The sequence below is a fragment of the Ambystoma mexicanum genome, chromosome 4p, assembly GCF_040938575.1.
Source record: "Ambystoma mexicanum isolate Mex_15411 chromosome 4p, UKY_AmexF1_1, whole genome shotgun sequence".
Lineage (NCBI taxonomy): Eukaryota > Metazoa > Chordata > Amphibia > Caudata > Ambystomatidae > Ambystoma > Ambystoma mexicanum.
In genome coordinates this window covers 1,106,048,300-1,106,069,537 of record NC_090927.1, presented here as the reverse complement: position 1 = coordinate 1,106,069,537, position 21,238 = coordinate 1,106,048,300, and the positions used below count along the sequence as shown (strand labels likewise).

Sequence of the window (21,238 nt, the reverse complement as noted above, 5' to 3'; positions counted from 1 at the left end):
ACTTGGGAACGGGCAAGGGTGGTCTAGAGTTAAAAGAGGTCAGCGGGTGGTAATGTGTGGTTAACTGGACCTCTAGGGTAACCCCCATTATTAAAAAAACATGAACAGATGGGTTCATCGATATACTCCATTTCAGGATTGTGTAGTCAATGGACCACATGGGTCTGATAAAGTTGGCTGTCAGTTAGGCCCAGCACCATTTGGAAGCACAGATATATTGTTGAGGGAGTGTTATGGTACCATTGCGACCTTAAAGTCTGCATTTCAGGGCACATAATACGTTATTGTACTTTTGATAAATTATTGTTTTTTGTGATAATATAGGTTATTGGAAAAATTGTTATTGTGAAAAGTGAATCTGTAACTCCTTTTGAAAACATTTTTTTTTCAAGTATACAGACTGTTGATAAAAATAACATGCTGCTATGTTGTGCTATATGTTTTTGGAGAATAACCATTTGGTATTCACCAGTACAAATCAGCATGAGACCACACGGATGACGCCGGTAATCCATCCTTTAAAGATGTCTATCAGTTCATAGATAAGCTTTCACAGGTTGTCATTGTTAACCCGACAGGAGGAATATTAAGCCTCCTACTGTCAAGGTGAAGGCATGTGTCTGAATTCGAGGTGGGCAGGCGATTGGCCAGCTCTGCTCGTGGTAGCTCTGCAGCCTTCCTGACAACCCTGAACCAGCAGCCTAATGTAGAGGTTGTGAAGGGGCATTACCATTGGTGGTGGGGAGGGAAGCACCTCACCACTTCAGGGTTGGCAGAGCCTGTCCCGTGATCTCTTCACCTACCTGAATAACTCTGAGGATTCCACTTCCACCTGGTGTGCCGGTGTGATAGGGCGGGCAGAATTCCAGGGGCTTCCCGAATGTTAGGGAAGTGTGTGTAGGAGGGCTGCACCTAGCTGTTCGTGGGCAGTATCCAACCACTCTCTTCATCACCAGATAACGGTACAAGAATGCATTGTAACAGACATTACGAGTTGGGCGGTAAGGGGTTAACAGCGCCAGTAAAGGTGCCGGAGCCGTCAACCCCTTACCGCCCTATTACGAGATCTCCTTGCGGGACCCGGTAAGGCCACCTGGTAAAGCGGTAAAGCGGGTCCCGCGAGCAGACCAGGGTGTTTAACGGGCCCGTTGTTAGCACCCTCCCCATTCCCATTGAGCCCTATGGGGGATCGAATGGGAATGGTGGTGTACCGGGTCCGGGTTCCTTGAATGAGGAATTACCGGGCCCTCCAAGGTTGGAATGGCCCGGTAATTCCTCATTTAAGGAACCCGGACCCGGTAGCCGGAAAGGGGGTAGCCATGCTGCTAATAGCGGCATGGCTACCTCCTAACTCGTAATGATCCCCAATGTCCACAACGAGGAGCTACTTGTCCGGACGATCAGTACTTTACATCCACCATGGGCATCTCTGCTTCAAATTGAATCAGCAACTCCTGGCTTAGCCACCTAAATCATTGGCCCATGGTTGAGCAGGACAATTGCCCTGTCTCTTAAGGAGTATATGTCTGCAATACAGAGTAACATCACTCCCCAGTGGCTCTATCTGATCTCTAGGAATACTAACCAACAGCCTACATTAATCTAATCTAAAATGTTAGTTGGTATTGTCAAGCCAATGGGGGATTCATGTAGCATTTCTCTCGCATCACCTTGAAGTAAATAACATGAGGGTAGGGGGGAACTGATATCACTCCCCAGGTTTACTAGTCCAAGAGGATGAGCAGCTTGTGTGTTACTCCATAGTTGATGCAGTAGATACCTGTGCCAGGAATACCCTTACACACCTTGGTGATATGAAGTTTCTGTGCTCAAGCTTTGTGTTAGACCTAAATATTATTTTTTTTTAAATATGCTCGGATGATTTTAAATTCTTACCATAAACATGCATGGATGGAATGCAACACAATATTGACTACCATCTCATATTTCTAGGTACGATATCATGAACCTTCAGTATAACGAGCCAAGCAACTATGACTATGTCCTCATTGGAAACTGGCATGAAGGCCAACTGCACATTAACGACCTCAAGATTCAGATGAACAAGAGTGGAATGGTCCGTTCTGTGTGCAGTGAACCCTGCTCCAAGGGACAGATTAAGGTAGTTTTTACATTTATCTCCGTACTCATGTTCATCTGTGTGTGTGCTCGTGTGTGTGTGTCTGTATCTGTGTCTGTATGTATGTGTGTGTGGTGTGGATCCGTGAATCTGTGTGTGTGTGTGTCTGAGTGTGTGCGCGTGTGTGTGTGCGCGTGTGTGTGCATGTGTCTCATGCGTTTGAGTGTCTTCCCCCCCCGATCCTTCTCCTCATCTGAATCCTCTGTTGGACTTTCTGAGGTGTTTGTCTTCTTGCCGCTCTTCTTGGTTTTCTCTCCTTTGCAGTCCTTCTTCTTGTCGAAGAGGGAAAGACATGCTATCCTGGAAACCACCTTGATCAGGTAATGAAGCGCTCGGCAAAAGGAATCCCGGGGAGCACGGCCCTTTCAGGGGAAAAAGCCTTTTGGCTTAAAAAACCCTGTTGTGGAGGTTTCTGAAGTGCTGATACTCAAGTATACAATTGTTTTGTAGAAGGTAGATAATATCCGCAACAAGACTACATACAGTGGCCCAAAGTATTCCAAACAGAAGTGCTGTCACAAGAGATAAAGAGATATTGCCCTCTTAACGCCGCTGGAGCAGGAGAAAAGTTGCTAGAAAGGATATAGCAAGAATGCTCCAACAGCTCCTCCCGTGCTCACAGTATAAGGCGGAGGGTGGAAGGCATAAGAATGGCTCGGTTCAGCAAGGGAGAATACATAGAAATAAAGTCGGGATTCCAGCGAATCAGTTCAAGCAAAACCCCCAGATGGAATAGAGAGATAAAGGAAGCAGAGAGTAACGAAGGGAACGTGACCGCTAGGAAGAGAATGAGCGGCATGAGAGAGGGGCAAAACGAGACAGAGGAAGGTCAAAATGGGAACCGAACAGTATCACTAGTGTCTAACCGAGTAAGAAATCACTTAGGTTGCAACACGCCGCACCCAGTGGTGTATGGGAAGAAATACAGCGGCTGCCATCTTGGAAGCAAAAACTAGACCGTGTCTAGTGTTATGTGGAAGGTGTGACGGCCGTTAGAGAAACCGCCAATACTGCCACTTCTTCCATGGGTGAAGCGTGACAGTATGACCCCTCTTCCTCGGTGTCCCCCCGGCTTGCCTGGATGTAGTTGATGAAACAATATAATCAACCGAGGGGCCCTAAGGTGTCTCTTGGGTTCACAAGTTCTCTCTGCCTCTGAATATCCCTTCCAATGTACCAGATAGTGGAGGGTTCATACCGGGAGTCAATGAGCCTGGATACTTCGTACTCCTTAGTTTTAGGAGGCTTAAGGCTACTGAGACGAGGTATCTTGCGCCGATAGGGATCGTGTGGTATTCCTTGAGAAGCCAAGAGTGAAACACCGGGTGAATCCTTCTTAGGCTAAGAGGAAGGTGAAGTCAGAATGCTACAGGATTGACTCTAGAAGTTACAGCAAAGGGTCTGAGGTATTGCAGAGCAAACTTCCCAGAGTGAACCCATCTAGGCAAGAATTTCATGGACAGCCAGACCTTGGTTCCTTGCTTCCACGTAAGATTTACGTTTCTCTTCTTGTCAGCCAGAGTCTTAAAGTTCCTCTTGTTGTGCTCTAGTGACAGTAGAGCAGTCTTTTGGGTTTCTTGAAGATTGGACAGTAACTGATCAATTGCAGGAGTTTTGGTAAGTTGACAACACCACTGGAAGATGACGAGGGTTGTATGCATAAGTGCAAAAAAGGACTCACCCCTATGGCTGTATGTTTAGCGTTCTTATATGTGAATTCCGCCATGGGTAGATATTCAGCCCAGTCGTCTTATTCTTGTCTTATTCTTGGTTACAAAAACAATGCAAGTATTGTTCAAGAGTTGCATTTAATTGCTCAGTCTGCCCGTTGCTCGGAGGATGGTGTCCCGATGAGAGGGCTCTTTGCATTGCAAGTTGTTTACATAAAGTAGACCAGAAGGATGAGGTAAATTGAGAATCTTTATCCGAAACCACAGTGCTGGGTATGCAGTGTAATTGGACGATATTGCTAAGAAATAATGTGGCTGTTTCAGGTGCGGTAGGGATACCGTGAAGGAGTAAGAAATGGGCCAGTTTACTGAAGGAATCCACTGTGACCATAATCGCCATATATCCCTGGGAAGGGGGGAGATTCACCATGAAATCGGTAGACACATAATCCCACGGCTTCTGAAGTAGATCTTGTTTTAGTAGACCTGTAGGTTTGGGGGTAGAGTACTTGCTTGTGGCCCAGACAGGACAGGTCATCACATAAGCCTTGACATCCTTGTAAAGAGTCGGCCACCAAATGTTTTGGGAAACCAAGTCCAGAGTAGCCTTTTGACCCTTATGGCCAGCCGTGGGCAAATCATGACACCAGGACATGACCTGGGTCTGGAGTTCGGTGGAAGACAAGCATAACGCCTGATTCCTGAAGTAGAGCCCATTGATCTCCTATAGGGGATGTGTGATGGATACCCTTGCAGAGCTTAACTTCACGTCTCGGAGGAAAGTATTTACCTTCGCTAGGATTCTCTTGCCCCGCAATAACTTCTCATGACTGTGATATTCCCCTGGAGTGATTTCCATACTGCGAGATAGGGCATCAGCTATGGTATTCTCCTTGCCTGGGAGATACGTAATGTCAAAGTCAAAATTTAGAGAAATAGTACGCCCAACGGGAATGAGGAGAGTTCTTGCACTATATTTGCTGGAGGATCCTTAAATTGCTGTGATCAGTGAGAACCAAAAAACGATGAGCCGCTCCTTGAAGTAGGTGGCTTCATTAAACACAGGCTTGCCTTATCGCATGATGCTCCTTCGCAAGGACAGAATGATTGCATTCTCTAGGTCTAGGGTCCACATATAGTAAGCAACAGGGTGTTCCAAACCATCTGAAGAAGCGTGGAGTAATGATGCTCTGAGAGCTCCTTCCGAGGCATCGGTCTCCACGATAAAGGGTAATGACTAGTTAGGTTGGGCTAGTATGGGTGCAGTGGTGAATGATGTCTTCAAGGCATAAAAAGAAGCATCTGATTCTTTGGTCCATTCACACTTGACCCCTTTCTTAAGTAGAGAGGTGATGGGTAGAACCTTCTCCGAGAACCTGGGAATAAAACGTCTATAAAAATGTCCCATTCCCAGGAAGCGTTGAATATCCTTAACTTTCCGGGGTTCCTGCCAGTTTAAAACTGCCTGGATCTTCTTCAGATCCATTTGGATCCATTTGGATCCCATTCCCAGAGAGAATGAAACCAAGATAAGAAACTAGTGGATCCTTGCACGACTTCCAGGACGTCCTTGATTAAAGGCATGGGATATCGATCACGTACAGTGGCGGCCATCTTGGAAGCAACAAATAGACCGTGTCTAGTGTTACGTGGAAGGTGTGACGGCCGTTAGAAGATGGGCGAAGTGTGACAATGGCCCTCATTAGGACTCCGGCGGAAAACCATGCTGCTATTAGCACCATGGTCGATGCCGGAGTCCGCCATGGCGGGATGGGGAATTACCACCCCATTCCAAGGTTGGCGGGGTGGTAATTCCCCATGCCACCATGGCCCTTCCCCATTCCCATTTTTGCCCCATAGGGCATAATGGGAATGGGGAAGGCGGTAGGTACGGTACCGCAGATTGCGGTACCGTACTTACCTCGAGTGCCCCTACTTTAACGTCTGGTCTAGACTAGCCGTTAAGGTCGGGTCCCGCAAAGGGAACTCGTAGTAAGGCGTTAAGGGTTTAACGCCGCCAACACCTTTTACGGCGCCGTTAACCCCTGAACACCAGGGTCCTAATGAGGGCCAATGTGTGTTTGTGTGTGTGCTTTTGTAAAGAATTACATGTATGCGTTCTATAGTCCTTGGCAATATAATACCAACATTGCGTCCTAGTGAGAGAATAAACAACAAGGCCAGAGATTGAGTGATATGTGTGTTTCACTCAGATGGCTTAAAAGGACCAGAGCACATGTTACCCATTATGTATTGTGTTGTTAGTTGTGAAATGGAGCACTGATTATTAGTGGTAGCAATTCTGCAATGTCATACGTATGAATTATAGCAATTAGGTCCTCGATTGAGGTTGTACTTGTATATCACAGGTTTTTAAAACATTGCTTCATTAAGTAACATTTGTTGAACATGGAGCTCAAGATGTCTTGTCTCTGAGAAAGGTACCTACACCATGTTTAAGTGTTTAACATGTTGGGCCCAGAGCAATTCTATACCTTAGAGGATTGTCATACACAAATAAGGCATCAGAGCATCAAATACGAAAGTGGCAGAAGCAAGACACTGCCATCACATCGGCACAATGTTATCGAGCTCTGGAAACAGCATTTTAGCCTCAGGTGGAGATGGTGGGACAGAATCAATGTAAGCCATTTTGATTTGGGTTTTTTAATTTATCTCAACTACATTGATTAAAAGAATCTCTGGACTCCAATATGTTCTTTCGATTAAGGATATTAAAATCAAAAAATCATAGTTTGTTTTGCTACCAACAGGACATTTAGAAATGGAACACTATAACTATCCTAATGCGGCGATCTAAAACATTGGGATGGTCTGTCTCTGTGTTAATTGAAAGAAGGAATTGTGGGAAAATGGAACTTTTCACATTGGGGAATGTAATATCCACAATGGAATGTTGTAAGCGGATCCATGCATCTTGGTTGATGGAAAATAGCAGAATATCAGTCAGAGATGTGATAGATTGTTTCATAAAAGGGGTAGCAATGTGCATCAAGGACTCTGTGGCCCGCATTATAGTTCTGCCGCTATCCCTGCCGGAACTACCAGCGGGATACTGGCAAAACTGCCTTACCATTTCCACCACCCGATATCCAGGTATTACCAGGATATTATGGGTGGTGGAGTTGCCGGTAAGTTCACATTGCAAGGAGTCCCACAGGACTCCATTGGATGGGAATGCCTGAATTACCAGCACCGGTAGTACAGGTGTCAGTGATTCCAGCATTTATTTGTTGATAGGATCCTGATCTACCAGCATGTCAGGCCTGCCGGTACATCACTGCCCCCACCAGCAAACTTGTCTTTCCCCGGTCCTGAAAAAATGCTGGTGCCGGTAATACCAGCAATTTTACTGCCATTATTTCCAGACCGGAGACCTTGTAATGAGGCCCTATGTGTTTGTGCCATGCCAAATTTGAAGTGTATCTTTACACAAAAATCGTTAATAAGATGTATGTGAGATTTATACAGGTTGCTTGGCAAATGGGCAATATTCCGAAACATGGAGCAGACACAAACTATGATGTTAGAAATGTAAATACCTTGTCACAGCAACCATTTTGAAGTCTTGTCAAAAACGATCAAACAAGCAATTTAGAGGAAAAGTCCTCTCCCTGTGCTCACATGAACGGGAAGTGAACGTAAAATGGCACAGTTCATTGATTGAATAATATTAAGAGTGAAAATCAAAGGCAAATCAAAAAGAAGAAAGAGAGAGAGAGAGGAGGCGGGGTGGACTCACTTTGGGGCTTGGCTAGGGTAGTGCATTAGAAAGAGTGAATAAAGGAAGCAACAATGCTTTGCTTCAGAAAAGATGGTGTATATATCAGAAGACGAGTGAAGGTAAGTGGCAAAAGAGCTCACAACATTCTGCAAAAGAAGAAACTATAGAAGAAGGCAACAAAATTCAACCCTAAAAGAAAAAGTAGAGAAATGATTCAAAGTAAACCCAGAATAAGACTAAAAAAAGACATGCCAATTTAGTATGAAGCTGGTTTTTGTAGAGGTTTCTATTCGAGCTGATTTATGAAGACTTTTTTCAGTTGTTTGTATAGAAAAAATAGGTGTAACTTCGACCAGCTAAATCTATACAGATGGATGGAAAGGGGCACGTCTGAATCACAAGAGGACACACACTTGCCCACTGAGTGCATGCCTGGACACAAATTCTCACATGCTGAAATAATGGGGGAACCTCTGCAATGTAGGTGCAGGATAACTCATCTGGAATGGGCATGTCAATGAGTGCGTCCTTATTTTGGGGGCGGAGAGGTTTAGGAGGTGTGTCACAGGAAATAAAATGGGATGAAATTTACAATGTATTCACTAAACCTTAGTCCATCTACCAACGCTTAATTAACGTACACAGATCAATTCACAAGTGTGAGTGGAGGAGTCTGAAAGTGAAAGTGTGTCTAAGGAAGTGAGTGGGTAAAATAGGTGCATATGCGTGAGAAAGTTGTTTTTAGCAATGGGTGTATACACAGGGGTGCATTTTTATTCTTAGTGAATCCGACCAGACGTGTGCCTTTTATCGCTTAGGCATAAAAGCGCTTTCTAGAATCACACTGCAGCTTGGTGAATTCCATTCTTTTGGTGTAAAACACACATCAGGCGTAGCTTGCACGAGACAATGTTGTAGTTAGTGAATCGGGTCCATTAGAGTATAAGATGCCTTCATGGCTATGGCAACCAGTTGGTAGATTGAGGGTAGCGGGTCATAGACAGGGGATAATACAGACATACAAAACTCACAACTATACAAGTACCATGATTAGCGTTTTTAATTAATTCATGTATTAATTAATGTATAGTAGTTGTCTATACATAGAGATGATGGGCAGTGTGTGGAACCGGGGAGGGATGATGAGGTCAAATTATTCAGGTGTTCCTTCCCTGGAAAAGAAGCCTCTTTTCAGGCCAGTCGCGAATCCTGATAAAACGGGGGCGGGGTTTAAGCTAGGGGATATAGAGTGGAGGGGAGCAAGGGTGGTGATTGATTGAAAACAGAAGCTGGGGTAGGGGAATAGAGAGGTCAATGAGAGCTTGAGATACTGGGGTACAGGGTGAGTAGCATGAGGTAGAGTTGTCCTGATTGGGGGGGGCAGTGAATTTAATGAGGGCGCAATCGAACAGACAGTAGCCCCAAATGGAGGCAGTGCTCATATGTGGTTGGAGAGGGCGTGGGTGGCAACGTTCAGTATCTTATCACGTGAAGTAAAGAAGTTAAGAGCAGCAAGTCCCATGAGGAGGATGGAGCAGTAGCCTAGGTTACTGAGGGCTTGGGAGGAGTACAGAGTGGAGTGGGGGCTAATCTAACAAATGTTCAGTGTGGCGTTAAACCTGGCAGCCTTTGCACTAGAGGTAATTCAATGCTCTGGTAGTTTCAAATTGTTGTCAAACAGAACCCTCAGTTTGTGGGCCCTGTGGCGCTGCCCGTAATGACGGGCCTACGGGGCGGCGTGACATTGCATGCCGCCGCACTGAATATAAATAAAGGGGCGTTCCCGGCCGCGAGCATAGCCACCGGGAAGCCCGAACCGAAAGGCTGTGTCAGTGTGTGTCCTTTCGGGTGGGGGCTTGCGGGCACGCTGTGGGGGCTCAGGACCGCCCCCCAACAGTGTCGATGAGCGAGTGCGGATGCGGTGAAGGCTTCCGAATTTTTCTACACGAACGGAACACCTTGATGTTCCGTCTTACGCTGTGGCTGCGGCTCGTACACGCGGCCGGCGGCCATTTTGTCTTGTAGGCCGCGGATGTTCTCCGAGCTCCGGTTTGGAGGGGGAATTGAATCCGGGCCAAATTTTTGGAAATTCTGCTTGCAGGCATGATCTGCACGCCCATGGTTGGATTGTGGATTTTCACGTAGTTTTGGTGCTACTACGTCGAGTGAAAGCCAGGAGAAGGGCTAACATGGCTGGGCCTGCTTAGCCTACTCCATGCTTATGGCTTAATTTTTGGAACACCTATACCATTTTTCTTCGTCCCCTTCATCATCAAGTGGCTGTGGTCTCTTCTTCGTCCTCTTCATCATCGGAGAAGGCTGTGATTGAGAGACATTGATACCAGCACGCCTTATTCCTGGTCCTTGGAGCTGGTGGCCGTCCCAGGTGAGCTGTGAGGCTCGTGGTGTGCATCTGGTATCGGATTTGACTGTTATAGACATTCACACTGTGGATGGTGAGGGGTGGCTGAGTTGCGGCCCCCAGGACAACTGGTGGGGGTGCCTGTGCGCTCAGACCTATGGTTGACTCTGAAGATTCGGATGACGGGGCCGTGGCTGCACCACTTCCACAGCAGGCTGGGCAGCCTCCAGTAATTCCAATGCAACAGCCAGCACCGGCTCCACAGTTGCCCCCGCAAGGACCTCCAGCAGCGCTGCCAGCTGCCCAACCTGGACCCCCCATCATGGCTCAGGCAAGAGCACCTGCGGCCCACGCCGCTTTGCAGCCCATTCCGGAATTTGACGCATCAGGGCCACCTTCGAGCATGGGCCCCCGGTGGAGGAGATGGATGAGTCGCCTTGATATGTATTTCAGGGCCTCACAGGTGACGGACGATGACAGCAGAGTGGCCACCATGCTGTACTCCGCAGGGCCTGCAGTCCAGGAAATATTTGAATCCCTCACACCTGCCGATGCCTCTTATGACGCGGCCAAGGCGGCACTCCTTGCACATTTCCTCCCCCTTGCCAATGTGGACTATGAGAGGTTTGTTATGCTGTCGGCCAAACAGAAGGATGATGAGACGCTGGACACTTTCTATGGTCGCCTGCGCCGCCTCTCCCTAGGATGTGCGTGGACGGACGCGGAAGACATGATGCGCACAATGTTGATCCAGGCATGCTCCTCTGGCAAACTCAGGAGGCAGGTCCTGAGAGAGCCAGGCATCACTCTGCCCCGCAGACTGGAGCTCAGCCGTTGCCATGAGGTGGCGGAGGCTCGGCCAATAAGATGGAGGCAGGATCCCGGTCAGTGAGGTCGGAGGAGGTGTGCGTCGTGTGGCGAGGTGGCAGAGGCAGGAGACGTCCTGGTGGAGGACCCCGTGACTGGGCAGGCAGAGCCAGGGAATCGTGCCAGAAATGCGGGTACGACCTTCTTCACGTGACAGAGTGTCTGGCGGTGGGAAAGACCTGTGGCAGGTGTGGACTGGTCGATCACTTTTCAAGAGTATGCCGGGCAGCCCTGCCGGTGATGGTGCCGAGAGGCCAGGCACGGACGTGGAATCCACGCCAGAACCCGCCGCCGAATGTGGCCCAGGTAGATCAGGGCGAAGTGGATCCCCAGGCAGAGGGTGCCGAGGAGGAGGAGGAGGAGAACATCTTTTTTGTCTTGAGCGTGGAAATCCTGAAAAGAAAGAGTCGGAGGCAGCCGAGATGTGTGGTAGAGGTCAACCACTCCCCAGTCCCGGTGCTCGTGGATACGGGGGCCTCAGTCAATGGAAATGGCCAGAGGACATTATGACGCTCTTAAACCCCTCCCAGGGCTGGTCACTCCGAAGGCTCGCATATTTGCGTTCGGAAGTCTGGAACCGATACCACTAGATGGTGCCTTTATAGCCAGTGTTGAACATGACGGCTCACAGATCAAGGCTCGCTTCTATGTAACTCCTGTGAGCAACAACACCCTGCTCAGCTGTGCAGCTGCCGAGGCCCTGGGAATTGTCAGTTTCGCCTATTCAGTCTACATTGAGGACATTAATGATCTCCTAGACAAGCATGCAACACTCTTCAGTGGGATCGGAAAGATGACCGGTGAACCGGTTGGCTTCACATTGATGAGTCGTTGCAACCTACTGCCCTGAAACACCGCAGGGTACCGTTTCATCTAAGGGAGCAGGTGGACAAAGAGCTGGACAGTTTAGTAAACCTGGATATCATCGAAAAGGTGGAAGGCCCGACCCCCTGGGTGTCTCCGATCGTGGTGGCCAGAAAACCTAAGCAACCTGATTCGGTCCGCATCTGTGTGGACATGAGGCTCCCTAACAAGGCAATAAAGAGGGAGCGGCATCTCACACCTACGATCGACGACATAATTGCTGAAGTACAAGGGGCCCGGTTCTTTTCTAAACTGGACCTCCGAGCAGGTTATCACCAGGTCGTTCTCCGCCATGAATCCAGGTACATAACGACATTTACCACCCACCGGGGATTGTACCAATATAAGAGGTTGAGCTTTGGAGTGTCATCTGCCGCCGAGGTGTTCCAGAACATCATTAGGGGTGCCCTAGCAGATCTGGAGGGCATCCTCAACATCAGCGATGACATTCTGGTGTTCGCAAAAACGGAGGTGGACCATATGAGGAGGCTGGGAAGGACTCTGGAACGGCTCCAGTCACTGGGCCTTACCCTTCATAAGGAAAAATGCGAATTCATGCGCACCTCCATTGAATTCTTCGGTTTTGTGTTCAAGGAGGGAGGGGTGTCGCCCGACCCAAGAAAGGTCCAGGACATCAAATCGGCGCAACCTCCCGAATCTGTGTCGGATGTGAGGAGCTTCCTGGGGATGGTGACCTACTGTGGGCGGTTCATCCAAAACCTTGCCTCAAGATCTGAACCACTCCGGGCATTGACGAAGAAGGAGTCAACGTGGCACTGGGGCCCACTTGAGCAGGCCGCTTTCGAGGACATTAAGGCTGCCCTCACAACGGAAGATACCATGGCATTCTTCGATCCCGCCCTGGAATCAGAGATCGTTGTTGATGCAAGCCCGTTTGGCCTGGGGGCCGTGCTAACTCAAGTGGATCGCAACGGGAGAGTCCGCCCCGTGGCATACGCCAGCAAGGCACTCTCAGAGACTGAACAGAGGTACTCCCAGATTGAGCGGGAGGCACTTGCAGTGCTGTGGGGCTGCAGACATTTTCAACTCTATGTCTTGGGTCGTCCGGTGACGGTGGTAACCGATCACAAACCGTTGCTTCCAATCCTGGTCGGGTCATCAAAACCCCCGGCCAGGATCGAGAGGTGGATGCTCGCCCTCCTTGAGTACTCCGTTACCTTAGTGTACAGGCCCGGGGCCAACAATGCGGCGGACTACCTCTCCCGTCACCCGGGGGTGTGCGGGGGAGAGGGGCATGATACCTGTGAAGAAGAGGCTGACAGCCATGTGCGGATGGTGGTGGAGGCGGCCACACCAAACGCGATGCCACTGGCGGAGATGGAGGCCGCGGCGGCCCAAGACGAGTGTTTTCAAATATTGAGGCACTCGATGCAACACAGCTCCTGGAAGTCCATCCTCAATGCTGTGGCCGGGCGAACACAAGAGGCCAGAACAACACTTGAACAGCTGTGGAAAGTGAAGAACGAGTTGTCGTTTTCGGAGTTGGGCCTGCTGCTCCGGGGTGACCGGATTGTCGTCCCACTTTCAAAAGTGAAGGAGGTCATCACTTTGGCCCACCACGGACATCAAGGCGCAGCCAAGACCAAGGCGCGGCTCCGGTTGAAGGTCTGGTTTCCTGAACTAGAGAAGAGGGTTGATGACTTTGTAGCGGCATGCGTGTGGTGTCAGGCAGCCTCTCCTCTGCAATGGGAGCCGGCGATAGAAGCGATGCCCCGAGGCACACAGCCTTGGGAGGTCGTCCATGCAGACTTTGGCTCGACGTCGGTGGGCACCCACTTCCCGGTAATTGTCGATGAGCACTCTAGATATCCAGAGGTGGAGTTCGTCGAATCCGTGGCGTTTGAGCATGTGGTGGTGGCGGTGGAGAAGATCTTTGCAGCCCACGGTTTTCCCCACACTCTGTGCTCAGACAATGGGGCTCCTTTCCAAAGTGAGCGCTTCTCCGAGCTCATGGAGAGCTGCGGGGTGCAGCACAGGAAGGTGTCACCGCTGTGGCCCCGAGCCAATGGCGATGCAGAGAGACTAATGCGGACTCTTAACAAGACATTCCGAATCGCTCAGGGACAGGGTCAGCCCCTCCAACGGGCCCTGTAGCAATTCCTGCGGGTGTATCGCACCACCCCGCATGCCTCCACTAGAGTGGCTCCCGCAGAAGCGCTATTCAAGAGATGCCCCCGGGGCCTACTACCCGAGGTCGGGGAGAAGGAGCCTGGAGTGATTGATAACCAGCGGGTTGAAGCGGAAAGGCGAGTGAGAGCCGGGAGACGAAGTTCTCATCCGCAACCGACCCCCCCATGGGAAACTCTCACACCCCTATGAACCCGAGCCATTGGATGTTGTGGCGGTCAAGGGATCCATGGTGACGGCCTCGGATGGCCGATCTGCCGTCACCCGGAATGTGAGCTTCTTCAAGAAGCTGGGTGATCCACGGACTGAAACTTTACCTGAACCTGACCCCCCAGAGGATCCCGATGACGGAGATCTCCGTGAGGATGTCCCAGACTCCCCAATCCGGGGAGCCGCAGCTGAAGGACGTCACGGGCCGGAGGTAGGCAGGAGGTACCCCCAGAGGGCTGGGCGAGGGAAACCTGCTTACCTCAGCGAGTATGTTCTTGGACAATTAGCTAGTAAACTGTGATGAAGGGATCCGGGTGGTTGACAATAAAGGGGTTTTGGGTGTGCAGTAGTATTGGTAGTGTGGATGTGTGTTAGAAGTTATTAAAGTTAAAATTGCAGTTGTTGTGGTTCCTCCCGAAAAAGGAGGAGTGTGGCGCGGCCCGTAATGACGGGCCTATGCGGCGGCGTGACGTTGCACGCCGCCGCCCTGAATATAAATAAAGGGGCGTTCCCGGCCGCAAGCAGAGCGACCGGGAAGCCCGAACCGAAAGGCTGTGTCAGTGTATGTCCTTTCGGGTGGGGGCTTGCGGGCACGCTGTGGGGGCTCAGGACCGCCCCCCAACAGGCCCCGAGGAATTGGGAGAGGATATCCAGAGAAATGTATGCAAGAGAGGGGAGGCTGGCTGATGTTTTTAAAGATGCGTGCTAGTTTTCAAGAAGTTATACATCAGGCAACAGATGCCATCCAGTGGTGTACAGTCAGAGTCAGTGCTCAGGGGAGCAGGATGGAAATGCGAAGATGATATGTGTCTCATCAGCCAATAGATGATATGAGAATCCAAAGCAGAAGCTGAGTTTGCTGAAGGATGAGGTTTGGAAAGTGAACCAGAAGGGACCAAAAACTGGTCCTTGATGGACCCCAACTGCAAGGGAAGCGGAATAGCATGTACCACATACCACATTTCAGGAGATGGGGATGGAGAAGGCATGGCCATCGAAAAAAAGAGGTAATCCTAGAAAGAGCAGTGTCCTGGAAATTGAGTTGGGGAAGAGCTGCAAGGAGAGATGAAGGGCTGTCAATAGATTGAGATGGATGGGGATAAATGATAGGTGTCAGTGAAGAGCAGTAGGAAGGAAATTAGACAGGTGACCGCTACGGATCCCCCAATGAAGGGAGGAGTCACTAAGTCTATGCATTTCCAGGTTAGCCATGATGCCGCTGGGCACTAACCGGTCTAACGTTTTGGGATACTGAGGAAGAAGAGAGGCATGGCAAAAAGGCTGTCAACGCTTTTGGGAAAAGAGCTATGGTGAGTCGGGTCGGTACCCCAAGGGCAGAGGAGAGAATGTGTGCAGATTCCATATTGCATATTAGTACAGGGGCATATTAAGAAAAACAACATGTTTCATGGAAGGAAAAGGTTTTCTCTGTACAAGATCCAAAAGCACCAGCATGGAATTACAAAAACGTCCACTTCTTTTGCAATGGGCCTAAAGTTAGGAGGCATGCATGGTACGGTTGAGTGAAAATAGGCAATGGAAGCTGCTGAACAGAAGTATACATTCAGAAGATGCTCATGCATATGACATAGTATATCACAAAACGAAAGAAGAAGAACAATGTGTACAATGTCTTGCAAAACTCAGGAAAACTACTTGAAACACCACAGAATGTTCCAAAATGTGCACACCAGGTAGAATGTTGTTAGTTCGTTCATTAATACGTTATTTTGGTGAAGGATTACCATAAAAGCCAACAGATACAGGTAGAATGTATTGATTATTCATTAGAGGTCATTTTGGAAGTCCAGGTTGTCACAATGGGAGATGCCGAGCAATTCTCAAAAAAGGTGTTAAAGTGCAAGATTTGAAATTGGGAAAATCCCTGAAAACACTTATTGCACATGAATCTTTGACATGGCAGTAGTATTCAGAAGTCCTGTCTTCAAGAACCAATCAGAGCGCATTTTTTAAAAAAATCAGATCATGATGATGTGCTTCCGCGTGCGGAAACAGGTTCAAATATAAATTCAAGTATGAAGGCTCTATATCGGGATGCTTAACTAGAACGGACAAGCCTCTGGGCTGCGGAGAAGTGGCAATTCCTATGTGCCCTCACGCAGGATGAATTTACAAAAGCAATATGAGTTATCCTTTTTCAAATGTTGTATAGGTGGGAGACGAATGATAGCTTGTAGGTTGAACACACTTGGTGCAACCAGAAGGCTGCTGCTTTGTCACAAACGCTTATGTATGGGTACCTAACAGAAAGGCAGGCCTCATATGTTGTCTTATCTTCAGTAACGTGAAGGCACACATGCATATCCACTTCATGGGTGGTGTGAGGCAAACTCTGCAACGCTGCAAGTGCAATTAGCAATGGATCGAAAATATGCCCTAATGCAAGAAACATAATATTTCAATGCATTTTTGCACCAGGGCAGTGTTTGGCCTACAGCTAGTGCTAGGGCAAACACTTCCCTGGTCGTGAAAGAACGTTGAGCAAATGTGTCTTTTGCACTATAACAATTTCTGCTCTGGTGCTAATTGCCCTTGCACTGGTGCTCGTTTTCTGCAATACCTTCAGGGGTTGCTGTGTACCTGACAATACATTTGTATAACTTGCAGCACATTCTTGGTGTAGCTTATGCATGGCTTGGGATTCTCAATTGACTATAATACAGTTCTCCAGCTGAAGACAGCTTTGAGCTAATCATGTTCTGAGCTGCATGATAATGGAGTATATGTACCACTGAACCTTGTGAAAGAGAAGATTCTGTACTGTGATGCGGATATTTGAACGTAATTAAGGGCACACCTGATGGAAAGGGATGCCCACATGCAACTGCGAGGGCATGCTACCAAGAATGTGATGAGAAAGGGGAACCACAGCCCACAACATTGTACGATACAAACATGCTGAATCGTTCACTACGGATGCTACTCTGCAACATGACAGCCTTCATTTCCTACAATGGCTCCAAGCTCCCAAAGCCACAGAGTACAGTCTTTAAGGAATCTGATGTTAGAAGAAGAGCCAAGGAGTTTAAATCCTCTCCAGAAAGACGTTCAGCAAATGCTTCAACTTTGAATGTTGCGAGCACAGAATCTGCAAGTAGGCTTGATGATAATGCAATGGTTACAGACTTCCAAAATGAAGCTAGGAAAGCACGTTATTTTCCTCTGTCCACTCCAACATGGACACTTACAAATTTAACGCCGAGAGAGGTCCTCAAGGAAATTACTCACATATGTGTTCTGCCGGTTATAGCAGATTGTTCAATGCAGTTGACTTTCTTGAAAAATCTGGAAAAGTAAGGAAAACATATTTGCGGAAAACATTCAAAATATTTTGAGACATCAGATGTTTGTCTCTACCATCCAGTGCAGCAATACATAATGTCTCAATGTATGACCTTAGTTTGTGCTATATGCTCTTTTTTTGATGTAATCTGTATTCCCGGAATGTGGACTGTCTGTTACAGTGAAAACACTGTATAACAAATAATCACAACAAACATATTAGACGTGCCGAAAAAGCCTGCAAATGCAAATTGTTTGCATTGTCTGCCTGCTGCCTGGAAGTGTTCTCAAAGAATCCTCATGGGCAGAACGTACGTTTGCGGTTGAAGAATAACCACCCAATCAGGTGCTGCAATAATTAAGACCTGCTTGCAACCATGAAGAAAAGTAACATGCATGAAAGTAGAAGGATTTTGTCAATGTTCAAGGACAATTTTACTCAACATTGAACATGATGTGGCATCACATGGAAAAATGGTGAAATCTGTGTCGAAAGTATTAATGTGTGTTCGATTGGTGACAGGAATACAAACATTTAGTTAGTGGAATCAATCATTGGATAGTTATTTGCATTCCATGCTCACAGCTTGTCTGGGATTATGGCATACTGCATTGCTTAAAATGAGAGTTTTGAGAGAGTCAGATCCTGCCATATGAGAAGAGTTTGAAAAAGGAAATTGAGTTGTGAGATAAACCAATATTCCATTCTGTGTTCTTGGAGCCATTGACGCGCTTGAACATCAAAACAATCGCTTTGGAGGTTCTTGGAGGTTTAGTAGGCATAACACATCACTCAAATGCGCATGCATGCTACTTTTAACCAGCCTCAGTAATTGACCATGTATCTAAACCGACATAGAGCACAGAAGGGAGACCCGAGCAAGCAGCATTACATAAACTTTTTTGTAACCCTAAAGAAGATGCAAAGAGGATGGATAGTGAAGTAAACGAATTGCTTACTGAATTTAAACTGATTGGAAATCCATTGTTATCTGATGACTCCAACCTTATCAACACTGCAACCAAGGCAGTATTTGTTGATAGTATGGCAAACTATGTTGGGAATTCAAGACACAGAAACTCATATCTGAAATTAGCACCATCAGTTTATGGGATCCTGCCAAGGAGAGCAATGTGTATCTGTGCTCAAGTGCCAAGTAGAACATTAAACTAAAGTGCCTCTTACTATTACAGAGTTTAGAGCAGACAGATCACTATGTTCTTCAACTGCTAGCTGCAAGCAGATTACAGTGGCAAGTAGATATACATGAGACATTATGGCTCCAGTGCTTAATTTGTGGTGGTGTTTGCCATGACTGAGTCCCAGCACTTATTTCTGAGCACTGGCCTTTATTGTTTCAGACTCAGATCAATTATGATGTTATGTTTTGGCAACTTTATTTTTTTACCTGTTGTTCAGTCTTAGTTGCACAACAAGCAGCAACAGTGTGCACCACACCAGTGCTGCTGTGCTACATGTTCAGTTTCAGACCGAAAACGACTACAGCTAGACTCACCGAATAGCAGCACAAATGCAGCAGGGTAAGTGGCTTGAGTGTGTGGTGCGTGTAGAAGCCCAGCAGCCATGATACCAGGTGCAGTTTACTAGTTCAGCGGGTATGCTAGCACACTTAAGTATATGTGCCAGTGTCAGTATGACTCTGGGTTTTCTGTGACTCTGCAGTCGGGGACACTAAGCGGGCACTTTGAGGGTATGGAAAATATTTGGGCCCTGGTACTTATTCTTTTACAGATTAAGCACTGTATGGCTCTAGAACTTCTTTACTGGTTAATGATGAGTGAACCACAAAGCAGCAGCACAAATAGCAAGCAGACAACTCTAACACAATCAATTACCAATACTCCGCATGAAAGGATCTTGTCTGTTGCAATTGTTGATGTCGTGGAAGAGGTGCACACTTTAGTCAAATGCCGTTCAAGCATGCAAATGTCTCGCTGAAACATTCACCAACAAATTCAAAAGAAGTACTGGGAGTATGATGAAATACTCTTGTCTGACACATACAAAGAAAACTCAATCAGGAGATGCATGGGCAGGCAAAAGAAGCAAAACAAAAGGGATGATGGCTGGAAGGTTTAGAATTAATCTTAACCTCTGGCATCGCTCTGGGCAACCCTTCAGACAATCTTTGCCTGCCAAGCCATTACCGAAAGGGTAAAGACCATATTCAAATCAGACTCAGTCCCAGCCCAGAAGTGGCAGTGTCAGAGAATTTATGATCTGCAATATTTTTAGTGTGTAGTTCAACATTTCATACTAACACTATGTATTACTGGAAATCGAGTGGGTCAGATTGGTTAGGCCACAGGCCACACAAGTGCTGGCATAGCAGCAGGTGCAAGAACATTGGCATGTTTTGAAAATAAAGCATAGTTAAAAGATGAACATGTAGGAAAGATTCATGGCATGCAGAGCAATGTAACAGAGGCAAGATGCTCCCCAATCTATGGGCAGCTTCATGTATGCTCTGGATCCGCAGGCCCAGTAGCGGTTTCTTATCACTACTGTCCCATCCTTCATTCCTGGTACATCAAAGATCCGACCACACTGTTGATTTTCTCCAACTTTTCATATGCCATTGTTTCTGAAGAACAGTTCCGCAGTAGCCAGAGGCACTATCTGCAACGGGCCTCCTTTGTCTTCGAACCATGTCAGCAACCTCGGCCAGGGAGGTTTGCATCCCTTTTCCACACAATCGATAACTAGTTTATGATGTCAAGTTACTTTGGTAAAATTGCTCCTGGTTTCAGGTTAATCTTAACTTCTCCCACCCCCTTCAATAGGCCTACGTCAACAGGGCCAGTAGTCCATAAAGAGGTTGGCACTTTTTCCATGTCTTCATCAAAAAATGCAGGGCGCTGCTGCACTATCACCATTCCCTGTAATACTCATCTTGAATATGAATTCATCGTCGGATGGATCATCCTTAAACATATCTTCATCTGTGACGTCAGTCAATATATACCCTTCCCAAATGTCAATTATGTTCTCCATGGCCTGCCCTCGTAATCGAATCCTTCGAGCATGGCCAATTTCCCTCGTAAAATGGCTGCCTGCAGCTGTAATGGGAAAATCTGTCCCCCCTCTTCGTCCATAGGTATCATCAGGTATCCTCATAGTCTTTCCAACTAAGCCAGGCAGCCACGCTAACAAAATGCATACCCCATAAAGGAAGACTTCTGGCTCTAATTGTATTCCCTGCAGAGCTACTTGCCCTGTTAACGCCATGGTAAATTCGCCCACATTTAAATAATGTATCCCTGGAGAGGAACACACAATACCTTCATCAGTAAAAGAAATCATCATATTTAGCTGTGTCATTAAATATCAACCCAGAATATTAACTGGCGTCTGCTGCAAATACAATAAAGGTGCAGACATATCACATTCTCCTATAGAGACTGGTAGTTCATCCGTAAAAGGAACTCTACTTGTAGCTCTAGAGAAGCCTTGCGCATTCATGGCATTTCCCGATAACGAAAATGTTCCCTCTCGTGTACATGAACGACTTACCCCAGTGTCTACTAAAAAGAAAAAGATTTGCCTCCTATGGTAACATCAACACTTGGTTCCTCTTGAGAATTTGGTGTCACCGGTAGTACTGAACACATCAAATCCTATTGTGTATACATGCTTATTCCGTGCTTGTAAAAGAACTTCATCCCACGACAGTGACACCCCCTACTCTAGGAGTCAAAAACATTCCTGTGTTTGCACTCTGCTGTCACTGCATGGGTGCATGCTTTGACTGCCATTGCATCAGATTCAATGGTGCTTACTGTAGTTGCAGAGCCTGTTGCATTTACGGCGCTTGTGCTTAATACACTGCCTGATATTGGGAAAACCCGTCCCTATTTTGTGAGCTGCTGGAGGATAAGCTGTACCCTTTCTTGAGAATTGCCCATAC

General features: G+C 47.4%; 1 protein-coding gene across 3 annotated transcripts in view; it reads left to right on the top strand.

Moving 5' to 3' along the window:
- The window catches only part of GRM1 (glutamate metabotropic receptor 1), a 2,116,184-nt gene that overhangs the window by 1,772,327 nt on the left and 322,619 nt on the right, over nt 1-21,238 (top strand). For all 3 annotated transcript variants that reach the window (XM_069606696.1, XM_069606695.1, XM_069606697.1), the window contains exon 6: nt 1,954-2,122. In XM_069606696.1, the coding sequence (XP_069462797.1) occupies nt 1,954-2,122 (169 nt within the window). The remainder of the gene's footprint in view (nt 1-1,953; nt 2,123-21,238) is intronic.